At 41.3% G+C, this 15,319-nt stretch overlaps 2 protein-coding genes across 2 annotated transcripts in view; one reads left to right on the top strand and one right to left on the bottom strand.

The window, feature by feature from the left end:
* The window catches only part of plcb2 (phospholipase C, beta 2), a 56,559-nt gene extending 43,669 nt beyond the window's left edge, over positions 1–12,890 (bottom strand). Inside the window, exons 1-4 of the mRNA XM_067454896.1 lie at positions 12,759–12,890; positions 8,018–8,134; positions 3,150–3,227; positions 1,586–1,654 (exon numbers count right to left, since the gene is read on the bottom strand). Of these exons, the coding sequence (XP_067310997.1) occupies positions 1,586–1,654; positions 3,150–3,194 (114 nt within the window). The 5' untranslated portion in view covers positions 3,195–3,227; positions 8,018–8,134; positions 12,759–12,890. The remainder of the gene's footprint in view (positions 1–1,585; positions 1,655–3,149; positions 3,228–8,017; positions 8,135–12,758) is intronic.
* Positions 12,891–12,895: 5 nt separating this feature from the next.
* Positions 12,896–14,913, top strand: LOC137090900 (putative transmembrane protein INAFM2). Its single transcript, XM_067454897.1, has one exon. The coding sequence runs from the start codon at positions 13,218–13,220 to the stop codon at positions 13,764–13,766; it is 549 nt and encodes a 182-aa protein (XP_067310998.1). The 5' UTR covers positions 12,896–13,217; the 3' UTR covers positions 13,767–14,913.
* Positions 14,914–15,319: the final 406 nt, after the last annotated feature.

The raw sequence follows: 15,319 nt of genomic DNA on the forward strand, positions 1-15,319 counted from the left end.
TATTTGTTCAAATCCTAAACGGAGAGCTTGTTTGTATCTGCATTCACCTTCACTATTTCTCTCAGAAATGATGATCATGTTGGGTAAGTACTCTGTGTATCAATAAATTCAGGTTAAAAACAAAAAACAGGTTGTAGGACTGTCCAGTTGAGGTCTTTCCTGGTTCGGTTGAAACACGCCTCATAATCACAGCCCAATGGAGCAGTTTCAGACTCGTATGACCACGTCAGGCTAGCGATCCGAATCATGATTGGATTCACTGATTCATAACAGTTGGAAGCTTTGTTTTGAAATCGGACATAAGTCATTACTTAGTTTTTTTGCTCACAAAAACTATTATCGTGTCTTCATAAATGATTGTAGAGCCGCTGTAGTGAGATGGGCTTTGTAACGACGTCTTTAGTGCCTTTATGGGTCTTGAGAGAGGAAATGACATTGGTGTCAATGAAGGCCTTTCTGAGCCATCGGATTTCAACACTAATATCTTCATCTGTGTGTGAAGATGAGCGGAGGTCTGACGGGTGTCCAACCACAGGAGGAATTAATCACAGAATTTATATTTTTGGGTGAACTAACCCTTTAAGAGTGAAAGCTCTAGAAACTCTAAACATCTCATCCATGATGTCTGCTTTCCATACATGAGCCATCAACAAGAACAACCCAGACCGGCAAACAAATCTGGCTTCATGCAAATGTGTGAAGGGAGAACTACGAGGGCAACAGCTGTGTGTTATGGAGGGAGAGGCAAAGACAATCATTCATGTAACAATATCAATACATCACATAATATCAATAATACTCTATTTATTTTGCTAATAGTATTTTAAGATGTGCATGTCAAAAATGCTCCTCTGTTGTATGTCGCGTTGGATAAAAGCATCTATTAAATGCATACGTTTGTGAGAAAGATGATCAGTATTTCATATTTTAATGCTCTATCTCTGTAGTTGTTTGCGATCTGAAGGTGAGTTGAGTTGATGTGATTGTTGTGTGTGTGTGTGTGTGTGTGTGTGTGTGTGTGTGTGTGTGTGTGTGTGAGCCTGTTTATGTGGTTTATGAGGACACAAATTTGTATAACTACATGGGTATTACACTGGTATTACACTATAAATGTGGTTTATGAGGACATATCAAATGTCCTCATAATTCAAATGGCCTTAAAAACATACTAAATTATGTTTTTTTGAGGAAGTAAAAATGCAGAATGTTTCCTGTGATGGGTAGGTTTAGGGGTAGGGGCAGTGTAAGGGGATAGAAAATACGGTTTGTACAGTATAAAAACCATTACGCCTATGGAGAGTCCCTGTAAACCACATAGACCAACATGTGTGTGTGTGTGTGTGTGTGTGTGTGTGTGTGTGTGTGTGTGTGTGTGTGTGTGTGTGTGTGTGTGTGTGTGTGTGTGTGTGTGTGTGTGTGTGTGTGTGTGTGTGTGTGTGTATGACGCTGGCATGCTAAGCTTTTTGCAAGGCAAATTCACACAAATGCTCAAATGCAACAATGAACTCAAACACTGACACGCCGTCTGTTTCATCATGAGTTACACAATAAAACACACGTCACATAACATGGATAGGGCACATACTTTCGGGAGTTTGGCATATTTTCCTGCCCTTGTGTCTCTGATGGTGGCGACATCCAAAAACTCGGTTTCCTGCAGGACAGAAGGACAGGAAATGACATCACAGGTAATAAAAGTGCTTATGAATTTCTGTAGCTCAAACTGAAGCATAATGTTCACAACGCCAAGGTCATGGGTTTGATTCCCAGAGGATGCATGAAACCATCAAATATAGATCCACTGCACTCTACAAGCTTCTGCCAAATGCATAAATGTAAAAATTAGGTCAAATATTCTCACCAAAACATTAAAAGTGCATTTTTGTACAATTATTGTTGAATAATTGCAAACAAGACCTTATAAACAATGTCTACAGTGTTGACTGAAACTAAACCTATTAAAAATTATTTTGTTATAATAAAGCTGAAATAATATTAGACGAAAAACGAAAACTTAAAATGTTAAATGTTGCCTTAGCAAATGACTGAACACTACTGGTCAAAAGTTTTAGAAAGGTGAGATTTTTAATGTTTTTAAATGAGTCTCTTCTGCTCACCAAGGCCGCATGTATTTGATCCAAAATACAGCAAAAACAGTTTTACTGTGAAATATTGTTATAATTTAAAATAACTTTTAAAACGCTATTTATTTCTGTGATCAAAGCTAAATTTTCAGCATTATTACTCCAGTCTTTAGAATTACACGATCCTTCAGAAACTATTCTAATATGCCGATTTTCTGCTCAAGAAACATTTATTATTATTATTATTATTATTATTATTATTATTATTATTATCAATGTTGAAAACAGTTTTTTCAGGATTTTTTAATGAAAAGAAAGTTCATCTGAAATATAAAGTAATGATGGAGTAATGATGATAAATTCAGCTTTGATCACAGGAATAAATCACATTTATATATTCAAATGGAAAACAGTTATTTTATATTGTAATAATATTTCACAATATTACCGCTTTTTAACATTTCTAATAACATAAATGCAGCCTTGGTGAGAAGAAGAGACTTCTTTAAAAACATAAAATCTTACCGTTCTAAAACTTTTGACCATGTATGTTAAAGTTGGAGTACTAAAATGACTAAAACTGAAACAATTAAGTGAAAAAAATGTACTATTTTTTTGATATGTAATATAAAATAAACTATAATTTTTAAGTCAAAGTGTAAAGAACAAAAATCATCTGCATTTATTTACATTGTAAGTAATCTCTTCATCGAGTAATTTACACTTGTTTTGGACGCTGTACTATGGTAATACTGTGGTTTTTGCACATAATACTATATGACATGTAAATACTGCGGTACATGAATATGGCAATCATTCCTATCATGGTAAATTTCAAAATACTGTGGTATTAGCATCACTGTACCATAGTAAAGAGGGACTTCAGGGAAATGATTCAGGGAAAACGTGTCAAACTAAGAGAAGGATTTCCGAAAATGCACGAAGAACAGGTGAAATATTCTCAACATTTAGATTTTTATATATCCACCTGACCACAAAAAGGCCCTAGAGAATAGATTTAAGAGTAAATATTATGAATAAATGACAGTAAAACCCTGTCCAAACCTTGCTCTGATTGATCCAGTACAGGTAAAATCCCTTGGAGTCCATCTTCAGGGTGACCGGCGTGGTTTTCTTTGAGTCCTGTCAGGAGATTTTATTGCAAAACGTTAAAACATCCCACACTATTAAAAGGTTTGTGACGGATATAAATTCATAAATGGACCATAAACATTTATAAAAGACACACGTTGACAAATATTCCCCTAAAAACACACTGATGTCACACAAGACAAACCATCAGATGAGTCTCAGTTTCAGGACCAGAGTTTGGTGTTCATCAGTGGTTTTGTCCACTTACTTCTTTCCATTTTGTGAACCTGTCTCCCTTCACGAGGTACTCTTTGACTTCAGGTTCCTTTAGCGTGGGACGGGTTCGAATCATTTTGGTCTAACGCTTTAACTCATCGTCCCCGGCTGGAATGAAGGACTTTGGGGAAAGTCTGCTGAAATGAGCCGGCAGGACGTCCAGCCTTCCATATGCATTGCAAATTAGTGTGAGGAGCGCAGCGGAGTGGACCCACCCTGCTCAGGTTCACCGGACTCGTGCCATGTCAGGCTCAGATTATAGGAGTGTCGATTCGTCTAAATCTGACATTTATGCATTTGAAATGGACGTCAAATTTCCATCCGTTTGGATTACACGGTTTGAACATGAACTGATCAACTTAATGCCTGTCATACAGAACTGAAACTCACTCAAAGAAATCATGCCATAGTTTATTAGGAGCTATTTGCATATATTTGGTTTTATTTAAATAATTATATTTTCAAAATGCATTTTTTGATGATAAATATAGTATAATATTTGTCTATATATAACCATAAAAAATTATGTTACTTGTGTGTGTGTGTGTGTGTGTGTGTGTGTGTGTGTGTGTGTGTGTGTGTGTGTGTGTGTGTGTGTGTGTGTGTGTGTATCTGTTTGTGAGTAGATGTGTGGTTCTGTGCGTGTGTCTATATATATATATATATATACTGTATATGTCTATGTAAGTATAAGTGATTGAGAGAGAGTGAGAGAGAGAGAGTGTGTGTGTGTGTGTGGGCATGTTTTTGTGACATATGAGGACACAAGTGTGTATAATGCCATGGGTATGACACAGGTATTACAGGAGAGGGTGAAATATGAGGACATTACCCCATGGCCCCACTTTTCAAAAGGCTTATAAATCACACAGGAGGAGTTTTTATGAGAAAGTAAAAATGCAGAATGTTTCCTGTGATGGGTAGGTTTAGGGGCAGTGTGTGTGTGTGTGTGTGTGTGTCTGAGTGTGTGTGTGATGGGTAGGTTTAGGGGCAGTGTGTGTGTGTGTGTGTGTGTGTGTGTGTGTGTGTGTGTGTGTGTGTGTGTGTGTGTGTCTGAGTGTGTGTGTGTGATGGGTAGGTTTAGGGGCAGTGTGTGTGTGTGTGTGTGTGTGTGTGTGTGTGTGTGTGTGTGTGTGTGTGTGTGTGTGTGTGTGTGTGTGTGTGTGTGTGTGTGTCTGAGTGTGTGTGTGATGGGTAGGTTAAGGGACAGTGTGTGTGTGTGTGTGTGTGTGTGTGTGTGTGTGTGTGTGTGTGTGTGTGTGTGTGTGTGTGTCTGAGTGTGTGTGTGATGGGTAGGTTTAGGGGTAGGGGCAGTTTAAGGGGATAGAAAATACAGTTTGTACAGTATAAAAAACATTACGCCTATTGTGTGTGTCTGGGTCTCGTTGTTTATCTGTGTGTGAGTTTCTTTGTGTGTGTGTGTGTGGAGGGGGGGGGGGTTGTGTCAGTGTGTGTCTGTGTGAGAGTTTGTTTGTGTGTGTGTGTGTGGGGGGGGGGGTTGTGTCAGTGTGTGTCTGTGTGTGAGTTTCTTTGTGTGTGTGTGTGGGGTTGTGTCAGTGTGTGTCTGTGTGAGAGTTTCTTTGTGTGTGTGTGGGGGGGGGGGTTGTGTCAGTGTGTGTCTGTGTGAGAGTTTCTTTGTGTGTGTGTGTGTGGGGGGGGGGGTTGTGTCAGTGTGTGTCTGTGTGAGAGTTTCTTTGTGTGTGTGTGTGGGGGGGGGGGGTTGTGTCAGTGTGTGTCTGTGTGAGAGTTTCTTTGTGTGTGGGGGGGGGGGTTGTGTCTGAGTGTGTGAGTGTGTGTGTGATGGGTAGGTTTAGGGGTAGGGGCAGTTTAAGGGGATAGAAAATACAGTTTATACAGAATAAAAAACATTACGCCTATTGTGTGTGTCTGGGGGGGGGTGTATGTGTGTAGGGGTGTGTGGGGGTCTGTGTGTGAGTGAGTGTGTGTGTCTGTGTGTATATATATGTATATATTTAAAAAAACAATCTTCTAAAAATGACATAACTCAGGTTATTGTGTTTTTAAAACACATTTAGTTTATTAGTCCTCTTACAGAGAGAGTTTCAGGTATGATATTCCTCACATTAAATGTATTTGTTTAAGTTAAATCTGTGAAATCCAAATGAGTGGAATTTTTTTATGTGAACATTCCGTTCTCTCATTCTTCACACATTATATGGAACGTTCCTAACCCTTTTGAATGTTCTCTGAATGTTCCGTAACGAGCAGCAACATTTAAAAAACAAACAGCCAAAATGTTCCATAAATGATGTATATAATAATAGATAACTTTGATTGAACGTTCTATTAATGTTACTGGAAGAACGTTTGCTCGTGACTTTGAGAGAACTTTGTCTGAACGTGAGCTGAAGAACGCTTCCTGTCAGCTGACTGTAAACTCATAATGAGCATCATAATGACGAGGACCAAGAGCTTGACATTATTAATAATATGTAAATTATCATGGCTGTGATTGATGGCTCTCTGTCAGGTGCAGCACACACACACACACACACACACACACACACACACACACACACACACACACACACACACACACACACACACACACACACACACACACACACAGGTAGACGTTCAGAGATTCATTATTATATTGATTCACAGGAGATGAGAACGAGCAGAGCGAGCCGGGCTGTGGTTCAGAATGATCTTCATGTCGTTTGGCTAATAGTCAAATATGAGCCTGTCCGGCGCTGACACATGTAAATCATTATGAGGCCGTTCCCCAATCGACACACCAAACATTCACATTCACAAACAGTGTGTGTGTGTGTGTGTGTGTGAAATCACTTCATCTCACAGCGCATAAGAAGGACCAAGTGAACAATATTATAAAGGAATTATGTTCCCACCTTCATGTGGCAGATGTTTGTAACCGTCTATGATCTCGAATTACTGTGTGTGTGAGTGTGTGTGTGTGTTTCTTTTTATGTGATTTATGAGAACACAAATTTGTATAATGACACAGGTATTACACTGGTATTGGCAAACATGAAATATGAGGACATTTCATATGAGGTGTGGGTGTGTTTGTGTGTGTGTGTGTGTGTGTGTGTGTGTGTGTATGTGTCTGTCTGTGTGTAAGTGTTTGTGTCTGTGTGTGGGTCTGTGTGTGAGTGTCTCTGTGTGTGTGTGTGTGTGTGTGTGTGTGTGTGTGTGTGTGTGTGTGTGTGTGTGTGTGTGTGTGTGTGTGTGTGTGTGTGTGTTTGTGTGTGACCCCAGATTGGTCAAAAGTAGTTCACTATTACTTTTGTGTGTGTGTGTGTGTGTGTGTGTGTGTGTGTGTGTGTGTGTGTGTGTGTGTGTGTGTTTGAGACCCCAGATTGGTCAAAAGTAGTTCACATACTACTGTATGTGTCTGTCTATGTGTAAGTGTTTGTGTGTGTGTGTGTGTGTGTGTGTGTGTGTGTGTGTGTGTGTGTGTGTGTGTGTGTGTGTGTGTGTGTGTGTGTGTGTGTGTGTGTGTGTGTGTGTGTGTGTGTGTGTGTGTGTGTGTGTGTGTGTGTGTGTGTGTGTTTGAGACCCCAGACCCCAGTGTGTACCCAGATTGGTCAAAAGTAGTTCACTACTGAGGAGATTTGTCCTTAAACCATAGCTAAAAGTAACACGTTTATCTGAATAAAGTCATGACACTGACTGAAGTAACTAAACACCATTTACTTCATTTATGAATCATTTACATTTGGAAGGATTGAGGTATTAACTAAATCTGGGGACAAATTTAGGTTTCAGCTAAGTAAATACACACACACACACACACACACACACACACACACACACACACACACACACACACACACACACACACACACACACACACACACACACACACACACACACACACACACACACACACACAGGCTCTCTCTCTCTCTCTCACACACACACACACACACACACACACACATCCACACACACGCACACACACACACACACACACACACACACACACACACACACACACACACACACACACACACACACACACACACACACACACACACACACACACACACACACACACATGTTTGTTTTTGTGAATTGTGGGGACATTCCATAGGCGTAATGGTTTTTATACTGTACAAACCGTACTTTCTATCCCCTTACACTGTCCCTAAACCTACCCATCACAGGAAACATTCTGCATTTTTACTTTTTCAAAAAAACTCATCCTGTGTGATTTATAAGCATTTTGAAAAGTGGGGACATGGGGTAATGTCCTGATATGTCACCATTTTCTGTAATACCTATGTCATACACATGTTATTATACACATTTTTGTCCTGATATGTCACAAAAACAAGCACACACACACACACAGGTTTGTTTCACTATATTAGTGAGGACATTACATAGACTTCCATTGATTTTTACTTGATTAATTCCATTGAATTATACTTTCTATCCCCTAACCCAACCCCACCGATAATCATAAATGTTGTAATAAATCATCAAAATCTGTGTTCGATGTAAACATTCACCATAACCTCTGTGAGCTGAGGTGAGCTCATCAGAGCTGGACGTCAGTGATTGGTTCTTACCAGCCATCCAATCAGGGCAAGACATTATGGTGCAGGATTCCACACTCTAAATCTGATTGGCTCATGCAGCAGCAGCAGCACCTCCAGGCCATGTGGTGTTGATCCAGGGTTCTGTGCCTGTTAGAGGAGAGAGAGAGAGAGAGAGAGAGAGAGAGAGAGAGAGAGAGAGAGAGAGAGAGAGAGAGAGAGAGAGAGAGAGAGAGAGAGAGAGAGGTCACCTGTCCAAACACTGAAGGGAGGGTTGAGTGTTGATTATTGTCAGAAAGAAATGATAATTCATGTGTAGGCCGCATAAATGAAGAGGCTTGAGGGAAATACAGCCTCAGGTTTAATCAGCGATACATATTACAAATGTTTACTGGATTAGCTTTTATCCAAAATAAGGAAAACACAAAAATGATCATAGAAAAAAAAAATGGTGTTATTTTAGTATCACTGTAGTTTTTAGTCATAGATTGAATATATTGCAATTAATTAAAAATTAAGGTTAGTCATTTTGTTGTGTTTTTATCATTTTTATTGTGATTTATATATATATATATATATATATATATATATATATATATATATATATATATATATATATATATATATATATCACATTGTCTGATTTTTTAAGAATTGATTTGCAAATTATGGTGGAAAATAAGTATTTGGTCACCTATAAAAAAAGCAAGATTTCTGGCTCTTACAGACCTGTAACTTCTTCTTTAAGAGGCTTCTCTGTCCTCCACTCATTACCTGAATTAATGGCTCCTGTTTGCACACGTTACCAGTATAAAAACACCTGTCCACAACCTCAACCAGTTAGACTCCAAACTCCACTATAGCCAAGCCCAAAGAGCTGTCAAAGTGCTCCAGAAACAAAAGTTTAGACCTGCACCAGGCTGGGAAGGCTGGAATAATTTCAATAAACAAACAAAGGCTAGCATCAGGAACACACTACGCCGCAAGGGACTCATATCCTGCAGTGCCAGACGTGTCCTCCTGCTTAAGCCAGTATAGGTCCGGACCCGTCTGAAGTTTGCTAGAGAGCATTTGGATGATCCAGAAGAAGAATGGGAGAATGTCAAATGGTCAGATAAAACCAAAATAGAACTTTTTAGTAAAAACTCAACTTGTCGTGTTTGGAGGAGAAAGAATGCTGAGTTGCACCATGTAACAAAGTTTGTATGTGGGTGAAGGAAGAAAACAAAGGTCTGTTCACATCGCACAAATCATAAACTCAAGGTCTCACTGGCTGCTCCTCTCTGGTCTCTTAGGGTGCGTTCACACTTGTCATGTTTGGTTCGATTAAAACGAACCCTGGTGCGGTTGCTCGGTTAGTGCGGTTCATTTGAACATATGTGAACGCTGCCATCCGAACCCTGGTGCGCACCAAACAAGCGGACCGAGACCGCTAAAAAGATGGGTCTCGGTCCGCTTCCAAACGAACTCTGGTGCGGTTTGATTGATATATGAACGCAACACGGACCAAAGACATGTAAACGGACCAAAAACCGGACGTAATGTCACAAGATGCGACGCATAATGCAGCTGATTTGACGACGCGGAAAGATCGGTGTACTCCAAAATGAGTAACTTTAACATTAGAGGGCAAACGTGGAGCAACGAGGAAGAGCCTCGATCATCAATATTTGGTCAGACGAGCATGTTTCGAAAATGCTAAAACACACAAAAAGCATACCTGGCTCTTCTCATCAAAGTTCCTGTGTTCCCCAGTATTAGCAGGTGCAGACGACAGCGGCCGTCTCTGTTCTGCACAACGGAGGGAATCCTGCTGCTGTTTTGAATGTTTTGAACATTTTATGAGCTCTTCATGAGTTCTCAGCGGGTAAAAATAATGCCACATGTACACGCATAAAATGATCGCGTTTAATCCAGCACACAGCGTTGTTTTGAATGTTTTAAACATTACATGAGCTCTTCATGAGTTCTCTGGTAAGAAATAATGCCAAATGTGTTACACGCATAAAATGATCGCGTTTAATCCAGCACACAGCGTTGTTTTGAATGTTTTGAACATTTCATGAGCTCTTCATGAGTTCTCTGGTAAAAAATAATGCCATATGTACACGCATAAAATGCCCGCGCGTGTAATCCGCACACAGCATTGTTTTGAATGTTCTGTAAGCGAGCTTCTACGTCATATAAACCGACCAATCAGGTTGTGAGCGTCTCCCTGTGCCTTTGGTTCGGTAACTTTAGGTTCGCTGTTAAAAATGCCCGTGTGAATGCTAAGCGGACCAGGACTATTATGTTTGTTTTTGTTTTTTGGTCCGGACCAAACTAACCAAACGAACCGAACTACAAGTGTGAACGCACCCTTAGTCACCGTCCGAGTCCCGCTCTGGCTTCCAGCTTTTCTCTCTCGTCCTCACTTCCTGCAGGGTATTTAACCTGTCTCTCCACCCCAATTACTGAAACAAGAGACAGGTGTTCATTATTTGCACTTGATTCACTTCCATGCCGCCCGTCCTCCGACTCTCTCTCCTGTCACAGACCTCGCTAAACCACGCCCCCCTCGCCACACACCAAACCTACTGTGAACCATGGGAAACATCATGCAATGGGGCTGTTTTTCTGCAAAGGGACCAGGACGGCTGATCCGTGTGAAGAAAAGGATGAATGGGGCCATGTATGAGATTTTGAGCAACCTCCTTCCATCAGCAAGGGCATTGAAGATGAAAGGTGGCTGGGTCTTTCAGCATGGCAATTATCCCAAACACACTGCCTGGGCAATGAAGCAGTGGCTTCGTATGAAGCATTTTAAGATCCTGGAGTCTCCAGATCTCAACCGCATAGAAAATCTGCCCAGTGACAGCCCCAAAACATCACTGCTCTAGAGGAGATCTGCATGGAGGAATGGGCCAGACTATCAGCAACAGTGTGTAAAAACCTTGTGGCGACAGAAACCTTTGACCTCTGTCATTGCCAACAAAGGGTATACAACAAAGTATTGAGATAAACTTAAGTTATTGACCAAATATTTATTTTCCACCATAATTTGCAAATAAATTCTTTAAAAATCAGACAATGTGATTTTCTGAATTTTTTTTCTCATTCTGTCTTGCTTCGTTGAAGTGAACCTATGATGAAAATGACAGGTCTCTCTCATCTTTTTAAGTGGGAGAACTTGCACAATGGGTGGCTGACTAAATACTTTTTTGTCCCACTGTATATAGTGCAGTTAAATCAATTAATAAATAATTGATTATCACATCTAACATAAAAGTTTATGTACTGTAAGCCAATATTTGTGTGTGTGTGTGTGTGTGTGTGTGTGTGTGTGTGTGTGTGTGTGTGTGTGTGTGTGTGTGTGTGTGTGTGTGTGTGTGTGTGTGTGTGTATTATATCGATCAGGCATAACATTATGACCACCTTCCTTATATTATGTTGGTCCCCCTTTCGCTGCCAAAACAGCCCTGGACTCTTCTAGACCCCTGAAGGTGTGCTGTGGTATCTGGAACCAAGATGTTAGCAGCAGATCGTTTAATCCTGTAAGTTGCAAGGTAGGGACTCCATGGATCAGACTTGTTTGTTCAGCACATCCCACAGATGCTCGATTGGATTGAGATCTGGTGAATCCGGAGGCCAAGTCAACGCCTCAAACTGGTTGTTGTGCTCCTCAAACCATTCCTGAAGCATTTGTGCTTTGTGTCAGGAGCATTATCCTGCTGGAAGAGCCACAGCCACCAGAATACCGTTTCCATGAAAGGCTGAACATGGTCTCAGCAATGCTTAGGTAGGTGGAGCGTGTCAAAGTAGCATCCACATGGATGGAGGACCCAAGGTTTCCCAGCAGAACATTGGCCAAAGCATCACACTGTCTCCGCCGGCTCGCCTTCTTCCCATAGTGCATCCTGGGGCCATGTGTTCCCCAGGTAAGCCACACACACACACACCCGGCCATCCACGTGATGTAAAAGAACACGTGATTCATCAGACCAGGCCACCTTCTTCCATTGCTCCGTGGTCCAGTTCTGATGCTCACGTGCCACTGTTGGTGCTTTCGGCAGGGTCAGGGGTCAGAGGTCACCCTGACTGGTCAGCGGCTATGCCGCCCCATACGCCTCAAACTGAGATGCTCTGTGTATTCTGACACCTTTCTATCAGAACCAGCATTAACTTCTGGAGCAGTTTGAGCTCCAGTAGCTCGTCTGTTTGATCGGACCACACGGGCCAGCCTTCGCTCCCCACGTGCATCAATGAGCCTTGGCCGCCCATGACCCTGTGGCCGGTTCTCCACTGTTCCATTCTTGGAGCACTTTTGATAGATACTGACCACTGCAGACCGGGAACAGCCCACAAGAGCTGCAGTTTTGGAGATGCTTTGACCCAGTCGTCTAGCCGTCACAATTTGGCCCTTGTCAAACTCACTCAAATCCTTACGCTTGCCCATTTTTCTACTTCTAACAGATCAACTTTTGAGGACAAAATGTTCACTCTCTGCCTAATATATCCCACCCACTAACAGCTGTGATGGAGAGATCATCAGCTATTCACTTCACCTAATGGTGGTCATAATGTTATGGCTGTACTGTAATGTGCATTAATGAATTTTTTTGCAGTTAAAATATAAAATAACATATTTGATATAATATTGTCTAAAAACATTTAACTGACATGTGACTATGAAGCACATTTAGGTTAACTGTCAAAACATTTATATGCTTTACATTTTCAGCAGACATTAATTATTTTTAAATGCATTTAGCTGAAAGTTATTATAAAGTGTTACCAGATCTTGGCTGAACTGATGAGCATCATGTTCATGTGTTTTCTCTGCTGCTCCTTTAAGAGTCTCCTCCTCCTCCTCCTCTTCTGTATTTTTAGCGGATGAAGCCTCTTCTTTAGTAGAATACACACACACGCACACACACACACACACACACATACAGTATGATCCGTCTCATCATGTTCAAGCCTCGCTAATCCATCCCATGATATTTGGATCAGAATCATCTCTGCCTTTGGGGAAAAGCTGCGCTGGATGCTGGAAAACACCAGACGCATCAGGAGCAGCATCAACATCCACATCGAGCTGCACCATGATCCTGATGGATTCCTGAGCGCCATGGACCAAAGTGCATCGGTTTAACCGCGAATCAAAGGGGTTTAACGGTTCTGATCATCGACATCCTCCAAGACGGACGGGATCGTGGAGCATCGAGGAAAAAACCGCGTCAATCGGGACAACATGCCCAACATGGAGAGGGGCAAACCGGCCACATACACGGGCGACAAGAAGGCAAAGATGGCTGCAAAGACCAATAAGAAGTGGGTCAGACTGGCCACCGTGTTCGCCTATGTTTTGTCCGTGTCTCTGGCCGCGATCATCCTGGCCATCTACTACAGCCTCATATGGAAACCCGCCGGCGGGATCAGTAATAATTCAAAACAGAACGCTACGTCCAGCAACATCACCGCGAACAGCAACGGGACGCAAAGCAACAGCAGCGCGCCGGTGGATCTGATCCATTTAAACTCCACAAGCCCCAATCGGACAGCAAGGTCGCTTTCCAAAAGCGCCCAGTCCCAGTCCGGGGATTTCTACAGATACACAATGCCCACAGAGAGCTCCGACAGTCAGACACAGTCCTCGCGGAGAGACCACCAGCCCCTCGCCGGCGAAGATGCGCAGCCGGACACGCGCTGGGAGCGCGCAACGCCTGTCGAGGCCGACTCCAGACGGCGAACACAAACTCAGTTAGTGCCTGAAACCGAGAACGAGCACAGAAAGAACTGAGCGAGAGCTCAAGACTCAGAGATGATGGACAGGAGGCCGAGAGGACGCGCACGGACTCAAACGCATATAGCAGTTCATATATAATCTGTCCTTTTCGTTTCGCCTTAATACTCGGCATCTCCTTGGTGGACGTTAGCAGGCTTTAACTTTATATCCTCGGAGCGTATAGTCCAAAAATCACCGGCTGGCCTGTCATTACTGTATAGGAAACATTCATCCGAACCGAAGACTGTCCATTGCGCGCAATGCCTTGATTTGAACAGCCATGTTTGGGGGTCGGGGAGGGTTCAAGCTTTTACAATAACATTAAAAGCTTGCATGAATTACCTGTTAACCAGTTAATCAGGATTCTTATGTTAGAGGAATCTGTGTCGATGCTCAGGTATGTGCAGATATCCATGTAAATGTACTGTTTAGTAATGTACATACATGCACTAGATCATTTTTACAGCAAATAATGTACCAGATGTAGAATATACATCACCCGGATGGTAAATAAACTCCCTTGTAAAAGTAAAAACACTCATTTCATTCATTATGGATGCATGCATGCACTTGTGTTATATAAGCAAAACTGTCCATGATGACTGGATTAAGGAGATCGTTTAATCCTGCATCAGTCAGATGTTAAAATCAATGTGTTTGGTTGACCTTTGAGCAGAGACGACCAGAACTAGAGCATGATTCATATTCATAAGAGAGTCTGGCTTCAGGTTAGTGGTCACTACAACACATCACCAGTCTCGTCCGTCTGTTTATCATCGCTCTCTGACTCCTTCAGAGTCTCATCTATTGATCTGGGCATGTTTAGCAGAGCTTCTTCCTCTCTCTCTACAGTACAGCTTTATTGATTGATTTACAGTTCTGGAGTCAAAAGCAGGGATTACACAATCCTGCTCTATTTTCAGCGACGGCTCGCTGACCTGTTACAGCACATGCTGGAAAATATCTGTGCAACTGGAACAGCAAATCCACATTTATACTGTGCATCTTCTGGAAAACACCTGTGCAGAACTACAACCGGCACAATGAGATGCTGAGAGGGGTTTTAGTGTGTTGACTGATTATCATTTTATGGAAAGTGTGAACTGAATGCAATGACACTTAAGTGCATGTTATTTGTCATTAAATGAGAACACATATGCATAATTATTTTAACGTTTTGACATACTTAAGTGCATCTTTATATGCAATTTCAGTCTTACTTCCAATGCCTTAAAGTTTAATGCTGAACGCACTGACAAGCATTTATGCTAAACTAAAATATACTCTTAATGCAAATTCAACTGAAACGTGTATTTAAATCTACAATTACGTGTGCTTGCAATGAAGTTGCAATTTAAAACCTTTAAATATCGAATGTGTTTTAGTATTAAAATCAGCACATCATAATTAGTGTACTTCATAATTAAAACTATCATTTAAAATCTGCATTAAATGAAAACTTTTAAAAGTAGACTTAAGTGTGTTAACCCTCACATGGGATTGTTAAAACATTTTCAATGACGCAAGTGTACTATATTTTGGTTCGATAATGTTTTATATTTAATATT

The sequence above is a fragment of the Pseudorasbora parva genome, chromosome 10 (genome assembly GCF_024679245.1).
Source record: "Pseudorasbora parva isolate DD20220531a chromosome 10, ASM2467924v1, whole genome shotgun sequence".
Taxonomy (NCBI): Eukaryota; Metazoa; Chordata; class Actinopteri; order Cypriniformes; family Gobionidae; genus Pseudorasbora; species Pseudorasbora parva.